We start from the raw sequence: 23,552 nt of genomic DNA on the forward strand, positions 1-23,552 counted from the left end.
AGTACCAATTCAAAATACGATAGAAATAAAACGTTGCGTTTTATTGCAATGAAGTGAATAATTATAATTATTCTTGTCATAAAATTGCTTACAAGCAACAAACATATAAAACAACATTATTTTATGTGTCTGTGCTTACAACATACGTCACTATTTATCATTGGCTTATGCACGATGTTCAAATAAAAGAAAAATAAAAGAGGGGAAAAGTATGTAACCACTCTAGAGCACTTCGTCATTGAGTAGGTCACAGTAAATAATGTGTTACATTTTAATTCAACGATAAATCATTGCATACGAAAAACGATTATAAGCGAGTGCCTATATATTTTTTAGATTTTTTTTTTTAGAATATCTAAACTATTTACGAGAAACATTGTGGCTTGTACTAAATTTTTAATCTTTAGGCTAAAGAGCTACTTTAGCTATAAAAATTGATCATTTCATGAATTTTAAACTACAAAATCACTAACAAATTTTTGTGATTTTGGGGAAGTTTTTAAAAATAAGAACTTAAAATAGTTGTTAAAAAAATCGTGCTTTTTAGTTTTTATTTTTATATTTTTAAATAGCTAAAATAACAAATTATGAGGAACATTGAATTACATTTTCAGGGTATTTGACCAAGTGAATTTTTAGATTCTGAGCGGAGTGAAAAATGTTTTGATTTTACAATGTGTTATTTTTTTTTGTGTCTGTGTACACGATAAGAAGTCGTAATAATGGTTTGATTTTTAGTATCTTTTTCGTTTGGAAAGTGAATTTAGTAGGTGCATTGGGGAGGTCAAAATTTAAAATTCACAGTAGTTTTCAAAAACGCTAGAAAAACGGGAATTTTGCAAAATCGATTTGGTTTTTGGTGTAACTCTAAAAAAAACGACCGTAGGTACATGACATTTTCACTGAATGATTATAATAGCATTTTCTATACACGATACAATTTTCAAAATATTTTGACTTGTTTTGAGTGGTTTACGGACATCTTCAGATGTCAATTTTTTTAGTTTTTTTTTCTATAATAATGTCAATACAATTTTATTCGTTAGGTCAAAAAGCTTAAAAATTTAATACAGGACTGCTAATATAATTTTACAATGATAGTTGAAAAATAATAAAAATCCATAGTTATCGGAAAGTAAAATTAAACCGTTAGCGTTTGAAGTTCAAATTCTTACAACGTTGGATATTCGATATTTTCTCGATTTCTCAAATACAGATTTTCTTATTTTTTTGTAATTCAGAAACGAATAACTGTAGATACTTTAAATTTACATCATATGTTTATTTTATACATTTTCATACTTGATAAAATGTTCAAAATATTTTGATTCGTTTTTAGATGTTTAGAGACATTTTCAATTTTCAATTTTTTTAGTATTTTTCTATAATTGTCAATAAAGCTTTATTGTTGGGTCAAAAAGCGTGAAAATTTAATACAAGGCTCCTGATATATTGTTACAATAGAAGTTGAAAAATATTCAAAATACATAGGCACAACTTGTTTTTACAAGCATTTAAAGTTCAAATTTTTATCAAATTAATTAAATTTAAATTTAAAAATAATTTTGTAGTTAAAATTATAAAATGTTCAACTTTTATAACTAAGGATTGAAAATTTAAAACAAGGTTCCACGTAAATAGGCTATATACAAATTACTTCATTCACAATAACATCATCAAATATACTTATTAATATCATAGGCTGACTGACCATCTTCGCTCAGAATCGTTTTTCTTATACTATGATATTAAATAATTCCGATTTAACACCATCCATTACAGTGACCCACTTGTAATCTATTGTGGGTACAGCAGAGTGACACTCATTTGCCCACCTTTTTTTTTATTAATATTAGAAAAGTTTTAATTTTTAGAAAAAAAATCAAAAATGTTTATAAACATAAATAGCTCAAACAGAATTAAATATTTTTTAAACTTTACCAAATTATAATATGGCGAGGAACACTTATGTATAACAGAGCCCGACTTACCTGATTTTAATTAAAATTTGCAATTTGTAATTTGGCGTAATGCGGGCGAGCAGTGGCCAGCCACCATATTATCTTAGTACATGATACTAATTTGAAATTACCCTATGTCCCTATAACATTTGTCAACGAGGGATAATAACTGCCAACCAGTAACCACAACGAATAACTTGTGGTAAGTATAATTGAATTTGACGATAAACGATGGTGGGCCATAACTCATAACTCATCATATTATGCATCCACTATATTATAATATAATTATTATATTATATTATATAGCTTCTATAGGCGCGGCATTTTTTATTTATACGACCCTTAAAAAGCTATTCATCTTGCATAAATAAATCATTATTTCACTATTATGAATAAAACCATTAGCAAGCATGCCAATTTATTAACAATATCTTGGATACTATTTTTTCTGAGGATTATACTATATTACGTCATTATATGTAATATTTTAGAAAATGTATTATACTTACCTAAATATCTACCTACTATATATTGTAATTATCCGTCAAGCTGTCGGTTATATATAGGTCATGGTGGCGTGTAACAAATGTCTTATGCCAGAAAAATCGTTTTTTATAACCGTCAATTATAAAGCGCACCTAATTAACTTTTACTTTATTTTCCACTTTCAGAAAGCTTTTAAAATTCATCTATTAATGGTTTTGATGGATGTAGGTACAATATAATTTACAATATAATTTTTTATAAATCTGAAAAATATACAAGACCTCTCAGAAAAACTTCGTTAATGGATAAACATTTTATTAATATAAAATAGTAGGTAATTTGTATATAATATCTACTACATATAAGTACATGAAAAGTTAGTAAGTATAGTTAATTTTACATTTTTAGTAAATTTAAAGATGACTTTTTTAAAGTAAAACACATGAACCAAATAACAATGATAAATTTACAATAAACACGATTATAAAGAATAGTAATTATAATATAATACTGTAATAATATATTATTTGGGAGATGGAGTGGCCGAGCGGACTAAGGAGTCGGTTGTGACGCGCACCGACGCCGGTTCAAAACCTCGGCTGCAGGTGGAATTTTATTTCGGGCAAGTCACGTTGTCCGGAGAGAAGTGCTGCCATTCCCCATCCAGGCATGGCAGATACCTACGGGTGCCCACTAAAAAATCTGCCAAACTAACAAACACACGTGTTTAAACCTACAGTACCCTCCCCCACAGTTAAAAACCAACCCAATGGCCTACATTTCCGCGGGTTGATTAATAAAAAAAATAATATATTATACTTAAAATCGCGACTATAATAAACTATAGTAGATATTTTTTCATTAAATTAATTTGTCCTATCCCGATTCTAGGAATTATTATAATTAGTATTATTATTATAATTACATTAATATACGGTGATTGTGTTTTTGATGTAGAAGACTGGAGAAGTGTATTTTACTGTCTTTTGTGCTTCAGATTCATTCGTTTATATATTTTTGTTCATTCTATTTTTGATAATCTAGTTTTGTTGACTTTGTTTAATTTTTGTTATTATTTCTAAAAGTTTTTCTTTGGAGATGAAATAATCTGAGTGAATGGGTCTAAATCATAAATTTTAGTAATGTTTTTGAGGTACCTAGCTATGAAATCAATTTTGAAATCTTTTTCATTAGGCATTCAATTCTACACTGTCGGTTATAAATAAGTACCTATTTATGTTTTTCAAATATTTACTCAACAATGTTGATCTAATATTCGATATTTTACCGTGTTTATTTTGAGAGGTTTATAGATTTGGAGTTTCAGGTGTTATGCTTGTGTTAATGGACAGTTGCCGATAATACTGCTATAGCAGTAATATTAAATGTTGATGTCAGGGGTCGTTTTTAAATATTACTGCTATAGCAGTAATATAAAAACCGTCCAAAAAGTGTCATTACTGCTATAGCAGTGATATTTCCAATGGTATCTTATGAGAGAGGAAGTTTTACTGACCCCGGACATCTCATCGGGCCATTGGGCTCTCTATTTTTAGCTTGTTTATACACGTATTTATAATATACCCGTATTTTCCATTTTTATTTTTCAGCTGATAAGACAAGTTATAATTTATATTTCGATAACATTTATCGATATATACAGTTAATGTTGTTTTTTTTTCATTTGATTGACACAACACAGGCGACACAATTCGTAATATTTATTAGATTAGTACGTTCACTGTATCCATAGAGGTATAACATAGTGCGTTGTGTGCGATACAAAAATTAATTCGCAAGAAGAACAAATCAGTTGTTAGATGAAGATTTTGATTCTTATGATTCCGATGCATCAATGATTGACGATTCTGATGCTGATCCTAATTTTTATCCACCCGGTGTCGCTGAAAATGGTGGTGCAACTAGAAGCTCACCCGATGAATCAAATTCAAATGCGTTAGTGCCTCAAAGACAAAATCTGGATTAATAATAATTAATAAGAAATAATGATCTAGGTATTGTATAGATGTACTTTTTCGATAGTAATAAACTTTTTGTATTGCATTTGGTTTTATTTATTTAAATAATTATAAATTCCTATATTTTTAAGCATTTCCTATAATAAATTAAAGATTTCAACACAATTATAATTAAAAAATTAACATTTAAATGTAATACTGCTATAGCAGTAATTTTTAAATTGAAAATGTGATGTCGGAGGTCAGTACTGCCATAGCAGTACTAAAAATATTACTGCTATAGCAGTAATGAAAAGTGACGTTTTAAGGATAGTTTTTTTTCGACGGCGGCCACGAGACTGACCATCAACGTGTTAAAATAAAAACTGAATTAAATGACAATCAATGGGACAAATCTTTGGCATGCTAAGACTGCTGCACCAGTGATACTATAAGTGATCACTATAGTGATAGGATTTATATTGTGAAAATTGTTTTGGTTGGTATAACAGTTTAATACTAATAATTAAAATTCCTTTCAAATTAGGAACTATTCGTTTGGATTTGATTTTAGTTGTTTCTGATTGAATATTAAACATTTAAACATTTTACTATTTTAATTAACGTGCCTAAAATGTTTAAACAGTTAAATGTGCATCAGTTTTATTTGGGCATTGATATTCAATGTGACCTTGATATGCATCGTATAAAATTAGTAATTAACTTAAACCTAGGTTTGTTTTATCATAGTGGATTAGGAACGACGGGCTGTTTTAATTAAACTACAAAATATTAAGAGTTCCAAATGGTTGAAATGTATTATTAGATAGGTAATATACTAGATGGGTAGTTAATAAATGCCAACGATAAACCATTTATTATTATAACAATATCGGTAACGTTAATTAAATAAAGTAAGGTTCAAGTAAATAATATTTCGTACAAAAGTTCAAAACATTGACAACTGAATTGTGACGGGTTGAAATTAACAAACATTATATTTTTATAGACATTTATGTATGATTCTTTCCTATTTTTTCCTATTGAATTTATTTTTATTTTTTAATCCAATACTCGAAGCAGTAACGCTTTGCTTGTCAAAAAAACTTTTCAGTTTTTATTATATTTTTATTAATTGGAAAAAAATTTAAACGAAATTATGTAACACGTTATAACACAAGTTATAAGTAAAGTAACATCGTTACAGTAGATACCTACCTAACTTGTTACGTTACACTTACTTTCATTGAACGCTGAAAATATGTACCTGGTACATTTTGTTTAGCATATTCAGTAATAAGAAATTTAAGCCGTTTTGAACAATTGATATTATGTGTTTTACCTATTGTATGCTTAGCTGTTTTAATTTAGCAGCTATGTCGGTACTCACTATCGGAAACCTGAAAGCTCGTTAATGGTAGCACACACGATTTGGTGCCGTACATGTTATCTGTACGGCGGTGTGGCCTACGATCATGAACAGTCGTCTAGAAGTTCGTAATACTTTATTATTAGATATTATATTATTATTTATTATATTGTGCGTACAAAACATTTTCGTAGCATTTACAATCACAATACACTATACACAATCATTATATTATTATTAAATTATTTGAACTATACTGATTAAATAATGTTATCGTTATAAAAATTGCAAGTTCTGAACTTACCCGTAACGAGTTCAAATTTAATGGCAATTATTCCTTTATTGATCACTCAATTAAAAATGTACACATATAATTGTATTTCAAATACACCATAATTTTAACTTAGTACTCGTCAGTCATCACTAGGTACTACCTTCCTAGTTATTTAAAAATGTTTCTTATATACTTATTGTAAGCGGCCTGCCAATCTCTAAAACTTTTTCAAAAATTAGTGAGATTTAAAAAATTGCAGTTTCGAAGTACAATCTAAATTCAGTTTTCAACTTGTAGAGTTACTGTATGAAGATACTTAAAGAGCTTTTATACAACTGAAAATCGTTTTTAAAAAATCCTATGATAAAAATAGTTGTTACTTAATATTTTAAATCTATAGCACAGATTTAAAATGTGATCCCGAGCTCGGAAGCACTTGTGTTGCTCATTTCGACAATTATGGCGTTTTGTTATTATCAACAAATTTTGTGCATTAATAAAAAGTGTAATTTAAATAATGATTAAAATTATAAATTATAGTTAAATTCAATGTCAAAAATAAAAATATTTAGCTGCTTATAAAAAAAGAAACAATAGTTTGTTGACGTTTATTAAAATGTACAGAAAAATGTAATAATGTGCGGTATTATAATGTAATTATCAATGTATTGAATTTTAAAGAATTGTTCCGTAGTGTGTATACTAGCTGTGTATTATAAAAAAATGACCTTTCTGTTGTACTGTTGTAAGTACCATACACGATGGCACCATGTCCAATTTCCAATCAATATAGTATAGTGAAATGCTGTACCTACTTACACAACTTTTAAAAGTCTTTCAACTCCAAAATGTGTTTACACGCACATAAAAAACAAATCGTTATAAGCCATTAACAACGTCGCAATGTTCAAAATCTATAAGTTGACGTTTTTTACACGTGGAAATTTATGTTTTTTTAGAATGCTCGAGGCAACAGTGGTGAGTGACACTGAGTGTGTTGTAAATTGTAATAAATAAACAAAATTATATTTCTAAAATACGTATATTTGAAAATGACGACTGTAAATTACTAAAATAGATAGATATGCAATAAAATCGACAATACAACTAATAAAATACAATTAATAATTTGAGGATTCTGTAAGTAATAATATAAGGAAAAAAAACATAATTATAATATAAACAACAACATTAACAACAACAACAACAACTATTTAGTTCAATTATTATTTAAATATAATATACCTATAGGTAGTTGGTGTATATTATAATATTGTGTACGAGTGTGTGTGTGTAAGTGTGAATGTTTTGTTGTTGAAAAAAAAATTCTACAATAAACGACTACGTATTACCTATATAATAAATTGATTGATTGATTGATTGATTGATTAAAGTATATAATGATGATAATAATAATTAATAATAACAATAATAATAATGCTATATTTTGAAATTAAATTAAATATCAAATTATTAAATGGTTTATGAAATATAATGGTAATAATAAGGAATTTATCGTTTGAAATAAAAAGTAAAACAGTAAACTATTTTTATTCAAAGAATAGGTATTTTACGAAAAAGTTATTTTCCAATCATTTATTTGTATAAATGTAATATATTTTTCAAGTGAGCAGCGACAATGAGTTTAAAATACAAATTTTAATTTTTAAATGACCCAACAGGCAATATTTTGTTTGCCGGTGTACGAGTGCTTAAAGTGATGTTTTATAATAATTAATGTTTATAAATTTATGTAAAATTATCAAACATTTTTTCTACAACCTACTACTCGATTAATAATAATTAATAAATTGTAAAAACAGAAATTTCAAGCAAATATAATTGGTTCGTTTTCACGGATATACGTTGATTACCTACGTAGGTACTATATAAATGCGAGTTTCGTCTAAATAATGTATGATTTTTATACGATGTATATATTATAATAAAATGTATAACTACAATAGTCAATAATAATAATAATAATAATAATAATAATAAATGTAATATTATCTCGTAAACGTTTAAAATTTTAAAACGACTGGTCGAAAAAAAGTAGTTATGAAACGATTATGACATTAAAATAATACTGCAGCGCTGGAATCACACCGTGCAGCATAGAAGAAAATAATAATTATAACTATTCTTTGAAACGACGCATATAATATTATGATAAGGTATCCAAGCTCAATGTTATAGTAACCCTCGTCATTTTCGTGGTTTTAATTTAATTTATAATTATTATTATTTTGATTACGATTACATTTGATTATTACGTTCTGATGGGACACAACGGTATTCATATAATTATTATAGTATTATTACCCTGCAGCTACCAAATTTTAGTTACAATACATAAGGTAGGTATATAATATACGAAATACAATATCGACCGTAATTTATTTTTTTGGTAGAAACTCCAGAAAAGTATTTAAATTGATGTGCGTGTTTTAAAATATATTATGTTTTAATAATTAATAATAGTAAAAATAATAATAATTACACATTGATACGAATTTCGCGTTGGTCACAATCGACATAGTGAAAATGAATATAATATAAGACGAGGATGGCGGAAAAGGAATGTTATTAGCTTAAGAGAAAAAAAAATCGAACCATTCTATTTAATTAGGCATAATATAGTATAGGTAATGCTGTGGCTTACAAACCGATTGACATAATATTATTATGTTGCTGAACCTAATAAGAAACTTGTCACGACAGCGTTGGAAAACCTAATTAAATATAAATGTAATTTTAATAAAACGTTTCCTCTCCTACATCCGCAGTGAAATAAAATAATATTATCGAAAATTACTATGATGATGATAATAATAATAACCGCAGTGGTGTAGTACAACAGTTGCAGTTGTCGTATTATTATTTATTATGCTGCATTAACTCGTCCGTCCTCGATAGATATTATTATTATTACCATAGCATTGTTGAATGCAAGAAAAAAAATCAAATACAAATAATAATAATAATAATGGAAATTTTATACAGCGGCGGTGGTCCTATTGCTTGCTATCGATTGCGTCATCAGCCTTCCGAGCTTTGTGCCCGCGGAACGACGCCTGAATCTTTGTGGCAGCTTTGTGCAGCTCCGGATCGGCCAAGTCAACGTCCAACAGCTGGTCTAGGTCCGCGTCCTGTACACGACAATTTAATGGGTGTGTAGTCAATAGTCATAGATAATATATTATTATACATCGATGGTACCATGTATTTAGGTGTGATCAAAGAGCATACTAGTTACATGTAATTAAGGTGTGGTAAGTGGTAATCACAATACAAACATTTAAATTATATTATTTTAGTTACTACTTTTTTAATAATAAATTGAAAAATCCGACAAAATAATAGGTAATTACAATGGTTAATAATAATGATAATAAAACAACCATATTATAGAAATGAATTAAGTACTTAATTAAAAAATTAACAGATTATGGGTTGATAAAAAATTGTCCTCATCCAGTATATCTATTACCTCAAATAACCATTATTGTAACTAGTAGACTCGACTTTGCTCACCGTATACCGTGTATATTAGGTAGAGGGATGTCATATCCGGTTATCCATGTATATATTATTACCTATATTATGTGTGCAGTATACATTCTATGGGCGAGATCGAAAGAAATAGGTTACATCTCACGGTCAACGACGATGAACGAAGTGCGACTAAAATTATAGTTCGTACTTACCATAGGTAAATCGCGCGCGTTTATATACCTATGTATTGTTTAAAAATTGTCCTAATTGGTTGATGACATAGCGAATCAATAATTTTATTCCAACCTAGTAGGGTTGACTTTTATGACAAATAATTGATAAAAAGATTTATATTCTACAGCCTAGTGAAATAAACTTATCCTGGGAACTTATTGTCACATTATAAAATAACTATTTCAATATCACATTGTCACGATACATACATTCTGATCGTGAGAACTGTAACTCATCAAATTGTAGAAAAAAATATTTGTATCTCAACTTTTAATGCTTTTAAATTCAACAAAGTTCTGGTCTAAAAAAAAAGTAGCCGATCGAGTGACGCGTTTAGCATAAAACTATGCATATTAGTATAAAGTGGAAGATTTGTTTTTGAACACGTATTGTCGGCGAATTTAATACATTATGGTCTTCCACTATATTAAACTATTGTCTATATTTTAGATTCTGAATGTGCATACTGGGTTTTGCATGATTGTATAAAAGGTATTATAACATTAAATATTACCTATTTCATTTTATTCTTTTGGGAAACACATTTTGGATTAATTGGATCACAATAAAAGTTTCAACAGTTGGTATAGTTGGTAAATGTGTATAAATAATTTAATCAATATATATTGTCTTTTAAGATGTATTCATTTTAATTTCTTAGTAATTTTTAAATACTAACAAAACACAAATATTTTTAGGTAAAAATGGAGCTGCTCTACGCAAAATGGATTTTTTTTCATTATTGTTATTATTTATCGAGATCCCGGTGTGACATTAGCATTATGTAATTTTCGTATATTCAAAATATTTTGTTTTAAAAAGTTTATTGAGAAGTATTAAAACCGTAGTCGAGTAAATTAATATTTAATATTAAGTGTGTGTGTAATGACGTATTATTATTGTGCAGTAAATATCACTGCTATCAATTTATTCCCATACGCGCATATCGTGCACATTTCTCATGTCAGCTACTAATCGACCAATATATTTACACAACAATAAAACCACTAAATGAGAAAGAAAATTAACCTTACTTCCCAAAGTAGAATTTTAATAAAATTATGAAAATATGTTTAAATTGATAAGATTTGTAACTAAGTTTTGTAGAAAATAGTTTTGCTATTTAAAATGTCATGTATTAAAATAAAAAAAATAAAAACATGTATTTTATATTAAAATATCTTGATTTTAAGAGCAACTGTGGTTAAATGAACGAATGTTTTTTCTACAAAACTTTAAAGAAAAATAAAACCAATTTATTCAATTTTTTTAAAATTGAAATCGGATCACGGCACGTAACGTTAGGTAATTTACTTTTGCTTATTTTTCTAGATGCATGAAAAATGTTGACTGCTCCAACCACCCTATAGTACCTACAGCAGTCCCCACTAGGATTTTAGAAAGAGCCAAATATTATTTTTGAAAATTTCTTACGAGCCGCATGTAGTGAATAAATTTAAATTTGCGCATATTGCATAATATTGACCTGCAGAGGGTGTAAAGATTCATAGTTCCCAGTTACATTTTAAATGCTAGTAGTTATAAGTTATAGAAGTTAAAAATAATATAATTTTAATAAAAGTATTTTATTTTAATTACTTGAGTGTAGAATATTGGATTATAGAATGTAAAATTCAGTTTTAGTGCGCACCAAATTTATTAAAGGGCCGTGTATTGAGGTACGCTGCTATAGTGACACTGAAGTCAGTACGACTTCTGCCTCACCTAACCTATTTATATTTTTTTTTTTTGATAACTTATCTACATGTAATTTATACATAGATTCATTTACTATAATATCACAGAATATATATATAAAAAGATCACTCGTCGGTAACTAATACTCGTCTGTATAATATAATATAATGTAATAATATATGATATAAGGATATAAGTATATAACCCTGTACAATAATATTGTTATCGTTAGGTAATTATTATTATCCGCATTGCATTTATATTATAAGATAATTATAATTCCTGATTCATGCTAATAAACATTTTCTGTCTTGTGCTTATATTATATATTCATAGAATTATTGTAAATCTCTTTGTACACATATTATTATAATTTGGCACCTATATTGTAATATTGTACACTAAAACTGTAAGATGCAATTTCCCGTGCCAACTGAAGTTTGTTTTATATAATAAAAAAAAGATCACTATCTTACTCTCGCATACAAATAATAATATAATGTATTTTAGTATTTACAATTTACTGTTTAGACATGTACTAGCCATTATGTAGGTGTATATGTCTGAAATTGGCCAGGTAAGTACTATAAACAAATTATAATTATTTAACTTTTTATTAAAAATGTATATAAATTATTCGACGATACTGTTTATTCATTTATTGCATTACTTTTGGCTAGTCTATTAATACATATATTACCTATACATTTTTAAATTTTATGGCATCGTTGACGGAAAATTACTTCTTATATTATATTGTATATATAATTATACACCTATTACAACTATATAATATATATACTGAAAACTCAAGTTTAGTTAACCGGAGATACAGGTAGGTAGATAAACCAATAATGTAAATTATTATTATTAGTGACTTTACAGTTAACTTTTTACATGTTTTGATCATGTATTGGTCAACAATTATCATTAAAAAAATTATGTATTATATATTTATGTACCTTGTTTATGTCGACGTTTTTCAACTGCGATTCGAGACTCTCGTCTTTAGAAGTCAAACCAGAAGCCGTTGCGCCAGGCTCGTCTTTTCCGCCAGCCTGCTGTTTCCTAGTCATATGACCCCGGAACGACGCTTGGATTTTGGTCGCGGCATGACACAATTCTGTATATAAATATATGCAACACAAATAAAAAACGAATAGTGTTTGTAAGCACGAGTGTGTGTGCGTGTGAATTCTATTTCAACAGATTCGAAATAAAAAAAAATCACTAAACAAAAGAAAGAATTTCCATTTATCTTATAATAAATGCACACACTATTCACATAGTATGTCACACACACGCACACAACATGGCACAACGATTGTGCGTGTGTGCGGAACGCATTTCATTTATGTGTCCTCAGGGGTTCGATTTTTTTCCTTACCAACGTCATCCGGCCGGAATTCCTTTTCGAAATCTACTTCCTCGGATGTTTTCATCGTGTCGGAGTTTTCTTCTTCGCTAACCGAACTGGTCAAACTGTCGCGTTCTCCCAAATCTATATGTACACACAAACAGAATACGACGTAAATTCGATTACGATACGAGCTTCCTTTGATGTTATATAAACGTAGACGCCAATATGGCAGGACTTGGGAGGGAGAGGGTAAGGCCCTGCTGGTGCAAAGCATGCTTGCTGCAACCCCCGATCTATCAATATACGCATTTTTTTCGTTTACGTCCTGAGACTGTGCAGGAATTATTAAAAAGAAAATTTCATAAAAACATAATCAAAATATCAATCATGAGTCACTCACTACCAATAAATTGTATAAGTAGGTACTGAGTGTCTAGGTAAGTATGTGAACGATCATTTTCTGCAAACATCATATGCGATGGTTGAAAACGTATGGATAAACAATAGATTAGATAAACAATGGTGTGAAATCCCCTAAGTTAGTTCCCGTAAAATATTAAAGTACCTACACAAGCTCCCGTCGATTTAATTCCCCATTTACGCTTATGATTTAACAAATAGTAGCGATATTACATAGGTATTGCGATTATTGTTTTATACTCCACAACTGCACGCACAGAGCTATACGTATATTATTATTATTATTTATTTATAATACGTGCTCTTTAGGTCATTTCTGTGTACATTTGCGGTGTACCTATATTGTATTTGTATTATTGCGCACAGCTAAATAATATATAATATTGTACAAAGCTGGTAACCCAATCGTCATTAAACATTTAAAACGTGTATAATTTGTTTTACATGTAATCAATTTACGCAGTCCTCCGCTTCCCAACTTCCTCCTCACGCTCACTATCATCAGTTGGTGGTGGTTTTAAATATTGGGCATTAACTCAAAGTGGCGTGCAGTGTGCGCAAACATTTTTGGCAGATCGCGATGCCCTAGATATATTTTCAAAATTACAGTCCTATATAAATCGGCAGTATAGATCGGAGGAGTATAAGCTGCGCAAAGCATTTTTAACGAACTTTTAACATTTTAAATCCTCATCACGCCATATAAAATTATGCACGTCATTAAAACTTTTGAATCGTAAGTACGTTTTGGTTATATGCATTACAACACACTAACCTATATTATATATATATATATACCATTATTTATGTTAGTCAAGTTATGTATAATTCTAAAACACGATTTATGGGATTCGTATATATTCTACAATATTGTTATTTGTTTTGTATCGATTATTTGTTTAATTTGACATTGTTCACATTTTTATTTCAGTCATTAAAACATGTTCGGGAAACAAAAAAATTGGAGTGACTTTCCGCGTACGTTTTAAACACAATAGGATACGAACACAGTATAATACAAGTTCATATACCACTATATTTTATTATAGTGTTTTAGTGAATAATGAATACTCAAGCGCATTCTAAAATCAAAAAAGTATATTAATAGGTACTTAAAATACCGGAGTGCAAACGTTTTAAGAATTATTTACTATATTCAAAGTAGTACAAAAAACAAAAATATATTATAGTGGGTACCTATAAATATTCATAGTTTTATAAATAATGCATAATATTATATTACCTAGATCTAATACATATAGATATAATACTATATAGGTATTAGATAGTACTGTACTACTGTAGTAGGTATCTACTTATAAGTATATTTATGAAGAACATTTCAGGATACTTTCACTCCCAAAATAATAGGTACTTATACACATAATAAATATAATATAATACAAACAAAAAGTACATATTTAGTACCAAAAAAATATTTGAATACCTTTACTCAAATACTTTTACTCAAATACTTTACAAGGGTGCATATATAAATATATTTTATTCAATACATATAATAAATTTACACACCCTAAATATGTGTTTTAAATTTTTATACCATAGTTGTTCTATAGATACCAACGTTTTTGTGAGACTTTATATATCCCAGATGCTATATAAATATTACCTATAGTTTAAATTTTTATTTTGGTTTTTGGCACTCAAACTGTTTATTTGAAAAATGCGAACAATGAGAAAGAATACTCGAGGAAAAAATACTTGATAAAATAAAATACTCGACTTTTTTTGTTAGTAGATAAAATGATAATAAAATGAACATAAATAGATGAACAATAAAAACAAGGGTATATGATAATAATAATAATACTAAAAAAATGTCTACTACACTATATAATATACATATATTATATATATATACATACAAGGCTTTTGGAAAGGGCGGTGTTGAGGAGGAAACACTGCCACACTGATATATATACTATGCCCTACATTTTTTTAGACTCCGCAAACAGTAGTGCAAATCAATGCTCCATTTCTCGTACACTTAACCGTTTTATCATATTCATGTGTCTTTTATTCTTTCCGGTTTATATGCTTTTTTTAATCATTGGGACTACTTCTTACATGGGGATACTTTTTTTATCGATAACGTTCATTTCATTCTAGTCAGTCTTAACCTGCGGAAAATAGACCTCCTGAATCCTGCAGCTGTACATTTCCTCGTTTTATAAATTATACTTAATTAATAACTATTATAATAAAATCTAATTAAAACTACAGTTTATATACTATATAATATAATATATACATTATACAACCTATACTGGATGACGAGTAAATACCTACTCGTAATTTCCCCCTATTTATATACACAATCGTAAATATCGCATCACAATAATTATATTGAGTAATTTAATCTATTTTAATACGATTTCCACGGTTTGATTTTTATGCCTACTGAATTTGAGCTGCATATTGTGTTAATCTGTAAACCTATAATTGCTTAAAATTATTATAAGTACTAGCTTACGTATCAAAAATCACGAATGATAAAAAAAATATGACCATTGACGCAAATGGATGACAAAATTAAATATTATATAATATGTTTATGTGTTTATAAATCTTTTGTCAGTATACAATATAAGTAATGGTGAAGATTTCAGTAAAAATCATAATACATAATTAATCTCGGGGGGAAAATCTTGGATATAAAGTTTTCAAAACAAACTTATTTTTAATCCATCAATAAAATTATTTTCGCCTGTATGAAAATGCGTTACATTGTAAATCGTTCTCACAAGTAGCGCCTGCAATCTTTTCTCTCTATATAAGCGTATTGTGAACCATCAATCAAACAACCTTTCATGCAAAAAAAAAACAATTTCCACTACTTTTGCAATAAGGTCGTAACTCACACAAAATGATATAATATTATCTTTATACATTTTTATTTTTTAAATTTAAAATTCACTTCAAATGGTATTTGTAATGAATAATATTTTGTTTAATGTTCCTCGCTAACTTAATTAACTCAAAATCCTAAATAACTCAAAAAGTTCTTTGTCAAACTGTCATACAATAACTGTATAAATCATAACATTATAAATTATTATTTTTTTTTATGCGGTTCAAATGTTTTCATTCCCAATGAGTTACAGAGAGTCAATATAACTGAGTATAGAATTTGTGAAGACCGATTATGTCTACTTCATCATCTACTAACAAAAGCTCCACCGAGCAACACTGAAAAGTTGTAAAATTTTCAAAAATCTAATATAGGTACTATTACTGTATAATTACAGTGTTAATGCAATAGTGGCTTGATTAGGTATCTATAACGCTAGAATGCTAGTAGACATAGTACGGTAACTAGAACCGCTTACCCCGAAAAAATCACATTCAACCCGTCCTGCTAAGGCTCAAATACAATACAATTTGTTTGGTGTTAAATTAAAATTCACGGCGGTTGGAATTAGTTCACATGTGCTCATCAAATGTATAGGTAAATAATTAGTATATTAATAAACCAAAAGTCGACTGGAAAATGCGTTTTATAGACGGATTATATGAATAGTAATAATATGCACCTACGTTATGTATAATATGACCGTCTAAGTGTAAAAACCACTAGAAGCGTTTTCACCGAATACCAACAAAAATTAAACTCTTCGCCCGTCCACGAATTATTATTGTCATCATTATTATTATTGTACTGCAGCAGTCAGCCATTGTACTTAGTGTTTCCGCAATTCGCGTTGTTCGCGCGGGCAATTTATTTCGCGACGGGCGTAATGTATTTAATATTTATACAATTGCGGAACTACGTCGGGCCATATAATAATATATTGTATATATATATATATATTTGTATAGGATAGGTGTGTGCACCAGCTATTATATTATACGCGCGCATACGGCGCCATTAATATTATATTATTAACGATTTATCATTCGCGATTCGCGACGTGTATATATAATGTATACAACGCAATGCTTAGGTGTAATTTGCAGGGTACCTATACGTATGTACAAAATATTACATCATATTTATCATGCAAGTGAGTGTCTGTGTGTTTGTGAATGGTGGTGGCGGGGGAGGGGAATATACGTCGACACGCCGCTGTCGGGTCTTTTTGTTTTTCCGAACCGGGGACACCCCTTAATAAATATACTTCTAGAGTAGGATTATTATTAATAATATTATATATGAATTGATACCGTTCCATTCAAATTCGTGTACGATGCATTAATGTACCTATATATTGCATCCAGTTCCACGGAGAGTGGTATTTGTACAACGGGCAAAGGAAAATATTTATTCACCAAGTACACGTCATATTATAGACTATAAGTAATAACTATATAGCCTATACATTATTATAATATTATTACCCACTTGATCAAATATAACATGGAAACCTCACCACTCTCAGTTTCTCCGATCACCGATCACCGATTTTGTTTTCAATACTCCCCGGCCACAAATCCCATCATGTTATACATAATATTATATGATTCATTTTTAAAGTTTAAAAAATAACAGTACTTAATTACGAAAAATAAACCGGTGTGTTAGGGCGGTAGATACAGGGTAGTTCGAATAATAAAAAAATAATTCTAATCATTGGGAATTCAAAACGAGAATCGTAGCAATAATAATGCTGATAGTGCCTATCTATATCGTACAAGTGTAAAATATGTACAACCGTGATTTTCCGTTCGTACCCATGAACACGGTTGCACGTAAAAGTTTACGAAGAAAGAATTTTCGCCCACATCGCGAGTAAGAAAAAAAATCGACAACAAACTAATTAAACTTTTTTGTAATGCAACCCTCACTGCGGAGTGAACGTCCGGTGATGGGAGGAGACAGCGGCCCGAGTTTAAAACTGCAGACGTCTGCGTGCTGCAGATATAATATGCTGATAATAATATTTTCGAATATATATTGTAGCTATAGGAATAAATAAAAAAAACGCACCGCCGCGGTTCCATTGAATATAAAAGTAAATATTATAATATATATTATTATTATAGATTCGCATATTGCAGTTCACTCGAGAAACGTTTGCTTATTTTTTTTAACTCCTCCTTTTTTTTTACACATTATGCAAAAACGCAAAAGATGTCCCCGATCGATGGAGTCCGCGGCCGGTTCCGGAAGGATAAAGGAGGTCAGCGCTGTGCGTCAGGTATAGAAAATAGATGGCCGTGAATACGAAAAGACGGCGCGCATAATCACAGTGATGTCCGCTTAATGTGATCAATGGGCGACGGGAAATGCACTGCAGATCGTTTTAATTATAATTTATTAGCCTATATTGATTCTGTAAAATAATTTTTATTTATTATTTGTTTTGGGATTATACTATAAGCCGCGGTGGCTGCATTACAGCCGGAAATGATCGCATTAAGCGAATGAACACTATACTGCTGCTAATAATATAATAGTATGTTGTGCGTGTACGGTATACTCCTATATATAGGCTATAAGAACTTAAGTCTAATTATATTATATTATAATGTACCGTACTATCCTATGCCCAACGATTATAATATATAAGATAATATTATCATAATATTATTATACGCGTTGTTGGTATTTTCTTTATTTTTACACGCTTATTCACCCGCGTGTCTCTGCAGTAGTATCTAAGGTAACTGCTTCTTGCATAATAATATTATAATAGGTACCTAACAATAATATATGTTCAGAAATCGGCGTGTATATAATATAGATCTATCCAATCCACTTCCATCCCTGCATGTGTCCAGATATATAGACAAGACAAAACGGGGTGGAAAGGGGGGATGATCGGTGACGGTGGTCGGGCGGGGGCTCGCTATAGATGGGATGTATGTGTGTGTGTCTTTTAAGTATGTGTGTGTGTGTGTCTTTGTGCGTATCTTTGTGTGTGTGTCTGTGTGGTGGTTTTCGGCGGCGGACTGCATCGATCGCGGCGCGCGGTAGTTAGGTCGTTCGCGGGGGGTGTGAGCGTATACGAGCGTCGCAAGCGAGGGCGGCCCGTGTCGGTCATTGGAGGTCATCAGGTCGCGCGTTCGACCAAGGCCGCGCGTCACCTTCTCGGCAATTATATCGCTACACTGCCACTAATATTACTGCCACCGCTATTCACCATGTTTACTATGTATACATATTATATGATATATGTATACTACCACTATATTATAGTCATGTTATTATACATATAATAGGTACTTAAACTATATAAACTGCATAGAACTGCGGTTTTACGCATATACCTACCTATATTTATATATATATATTACAACACTCCGTTATATCCACCACCCACCCACCCACCCACCCACCCACCCGCCAACTCATCACGGCCGGAGACTCCGCCCGCGTCAGTATGAATATGCAGCCTCGTTATTATTGTAATATTATACAATATAGTTTGCATGCGCTAAAATATTATATTATATGATCTCCGTAAACGCGGAAGCTGCAGTTTGCAGCCGTGTGTACATAATACACTGAACAAAAAAATATTAGCCTGCGGAAATTTCCTACGAACCGAAACGGAACAGTATTGAGCATAATATTCTTTTATACCGGCTAGGCTATGCAGGGGGAGGGGTACTATAAAGTACTAAATAATAATAATAATAATAATGGTAATGTATAAAATAAATACAGAAGTTACATTATGTTCTGCGCGCCACCCCCGATGATGTAGTGTACCCATACAGCACTATCAAGTTACACCGCGGGACGAAAATATATGTATATACTTGAATTACGCTAGGGTCGAAATTTCATTTTAATACGACCGAGCCATCCAACCGTCAAGATGATAAAACACTCTGACCTTTTCAATACATTATATTATGCGTGCCTTTCACGTTCGACAAGTTTCCTGTAGGCACGGAGTCGTATTTATATATATATATACCTATGTATCAAGTTGGCCGTTGGGAATGGGGTTGTGACGGGGTTTTTATATACCTTCTTCACGTTGATCGTTCTTTTAAAATATTTATATAGGTATATTGCAGAATATTATCAGTCGTGAGACCAGAGACGGAAAACCTATAAACCTATCTGATTCTCCCCGTGAAATCGTATTTCTCAACAATATATGCCTCGGTCGGCAACGGCACCTCTCATTGCCGCCGTTAAATAATAAATTACCATATTGGGATATATTATAGAGTATGGCGCCACTGCGGCACTACAACAAATTCGCGTGTATCGCAGTATTATAATATGAAGCACAACGGTATGCATAAATATACTGCAGTGACTATAATGTACGAGTAATTTATATACGTCATATTATAATGTGATGTATATAACATGACGTTATGGTCGTACATAATAACACGTATAATAAATAATAATGTTCAATGTGATGAGTGATGACTGATGACAATAATAATAATAATAATAATAATAATATATAACGCACGAAGACCCACGAAGATCATTGTGTCATTATCAAAATAATAATATATACTTACATGCGTGGGCGTGTGTAGTGAGAGACGGTCTCGTGCTGCCGCTGCTGCAGGTGTAATGTAGGTACTTTAACGCGCGAGTGTACGGTTATTGAAAAGTGTATATCGCCGGCGGATGACTGCGCTGGTGGCGGTGGTGTTTATTGTACAGTGAAATATAATAAACGATCGAACAAATATATAATATTTTTATTATAATATATTATTAAAAACTCTGCACGCAGGTGGTGTGGCACAGGTGTAAGCTGTGTGGCGCGCTGGCACGTTTGTGTGTGTGTGTGTGTTGTGCAGTACACAACGGTTTTTTCTAATTTTTTTTTAATGTGCCGTAAGAGGAGGTATGCTATATGGAATATTAATAATTGTAATAATTAGTAATAATAACAAATTAATATGATGAAATATCGCAGTGCAGTTATTATTTCGTTGGTTAGACGCGATTTCGTTAGAATGTGATGTACAGGCGGGACAACGACGGGGCGGTCGCGCGCGGAAAGAGATATAGAGACGGACGCGGCGCGCTGTCTGGTCTGGCGGCGGCGTCGGCGGTATCGGTGGTGGCGGTGGAGGTGGTGGTGGTGGTGGTGGTGGTGGTGGTGGTGGTCGCTTTTCGGTTCGCGTTCGAGGAGCAGCCGTAGGAGTAGAATGTAGTAGCAGAGTGCCGTCGGTGACGGTGGCCGGCGAGCGTATGACGGCGCGGCGGCAGGTTCGTGCGACTATATACCGCGGCGCGACGTGCCCCGCACGTTGTAAAACGTACGGCGGTGGCGGCACAGAGCGCAAACGCCGCCGCCGGTCGAGCGCGTATATATTATTATTAGGTATACATATACATATATATATACGAGCACTTGTCCTGCGTGTGTGTGTGTGTGTGTGTCGGAATTGAAAAAAGCTGTGGCGGCGGCGGGTGGAATATACGTATAATGCCGTGAGCGTATATATATGTATAGCGTATATGCGGCAGCGCCGGCGCCCCAGACACTCCCTGGCGGTGAGGCCGAGCAGTGCGCGCCGCGGCGAGTCGGCGGCCGCCCTCGTCGCGCGCATAATCGCTATGATACACCACCGCCACGTCGTCTCGGCGCGCGCGATCCCCGCCACCACCGCAGCGCCAGGGACTTCGTTGCATACACAATAACGCGATATCGTAGGTATATGTACTACGTGCGTTGTACACCGCATAGGTATGCGGAGGATGTGGCGTGCGTTGTATATGCCCCACGCCCTGCCTGACACCCTCCCGGCTACCACCCGCCCTTCCACACCGTCGCCGACTCATGCTGCGAGAATCGCGATATGTGTAGTGGCACTGATATTATGGGAGGTATATTTTCCTTTATATTATTACGTGTTGTGCGCGACTAGGCTAATTAAGCGATGGAATTCGCATCAAACCGGCTGAAACCAGTGTTCCAGGAATCCAGTGGTATTCGGAGCAAAAAATTCGATCGGTTTTGTTTTTATTTATTTTTTAATCCGATTACAACCATCGTCGTCAAGCGTCTTATTTGTTTATGTAATATAATGATATAGTTCCCGACGTCGGCGTATTGTATTACTATATTTACGGTTCTTTTGTGTGCGTATTGTAAAACGTCATGATAATATTGTGATATTATATATGGGCACGATTTATAATATTATAATTATTAAGAAAAAATAAATACCTATGAGTGACGGGGTGGTCGTTAAAAACAGATTAGTGAAAAATACAAACATGACAACGCCGGGCAACATAATCATATGTTCTATATATATCATATTCACTTATGATACGTGTCACGTCTTAACGATATCGTCCGCGGGTAGATCCTATACGTCGTGTACTCATGTATTACACGTCATAATATAATAATATATTGTTGGTGGCACACACGTCGAGTCGGAACCGTCATTATTTTTTGTTATTTGCGAAGCGTCCACTTACCGTCACTCAACGGTATCAAGAGCGTTTCGGCCGCGTCCGACTCGGCGGCCGACGACAGTTTGTTGGTGACCCCTCCTCCGCCATCACCTCCCACACCTTCTCCGCCGACGGCACCTCCGTCTTTGCTCGGGTTACAGCCCATGATGGCGGTCGGACGCGCGCATCACCCGCGGTTCTTCCTCCACCGCCGACCGGACCGCATCCGTTGGCCACCGTCGCTAAAGTCCACCGCCGGCCACGGCTCCTGCTGCAGTCGTGCGGTGGCCGGAAAAACAGAATTCCGTGACGCGGTGTTGCAGACGCTACACTCACGGCGACTACGGTAGCGTCGTGTCGCGGCGTGTAGCGTCGACGTACATCAACCGTCGAGTCGTAAGTACGGTTTGCGTGGGAAGTGCGGTGCAAACGACTACGAGGCGCATAGGTATTTTCGGTAACGGACGAGGACGACAGGGTGAGTGAGTGGCAGTGAGAGAGAGAACGACAGGGAAGGAGCGAGAAAAATAGCTACTCCGCTCTGGCCGTATTACTATACACGTATAAACTGTGGAATATATTATGCCATAATACGTATATAATAATATAAGAGCGGTAGGGGAGCAGGCGTACCTATTTTTTAGGGTCACCCAACCCTCTCCGTCTGCAGGGAGACTTTCATTCACTGTTTAAAGCATATATACAGATATACTATATGCATATATAGCATAGTCGTTATACTTCGCCCCCGTCTTGTGTTTTATTTATTTTTTCTAAAAAAAAGACGAAAAACGCACATCGTCTACGACGGCCGTCCGCGCCGTTTATTATACGGGCAGGTTATATATGTATACATAGGCAGTCTAGAATATAACCGTATTAAGAGGTCGGTTGCCTACGGTAACGGGCAACGGCAACAACAATAATAATAAT

General features: G+C 32.3%; 1 protein-coding gene across 1 annotated transcript; it reads right to left on the bottom strand.

Annotated features, from left to right (window-relative positions):
* Positions 1–7,074: 7,074 nt before the first annotated feature.
* On the bottom strand, positions 7,075–23,028 carry LOC132934529 (neuromodulin). Its single transcript, XM_061000846.1, has 4 exons — positions 22,644–23,028; positions 12,869–12,982; positions 12,444–12,604; positions 7,075–9,203 (listed from the first exon to the last, which is right to left on the bottom strand). Exons 1-4 carry the CDS (start codon positions 22,783–22,785, stop codon positions 9,069–9,071), a joined length of 552 nt encoding a protein of 183 aa, XP_060856829.1. The 5' UTR covers positions 22,786–23,028; the 3' UTR covers positions 7,075–9,068.
* Positions 23,029–23,552: the final 524 nt, after the last annotated feature.

The sequence above is a fragment of the Metopolophium dirhodum genome, chromosome 1 (genome assembly GCF_019925205.1).
Source record: "Metopolophium dirhodum isolate CAU chromosome 1, ASM1992520v1, whole genome shotgun sequence".
In the NCBI taxonomy this organism is placed as follows: Eukaryota; Metazoa; Arthropoda; class Insecta; order Hemiptera; family Aphididae; genus Metopolophium; species Metopolophium dirhodum.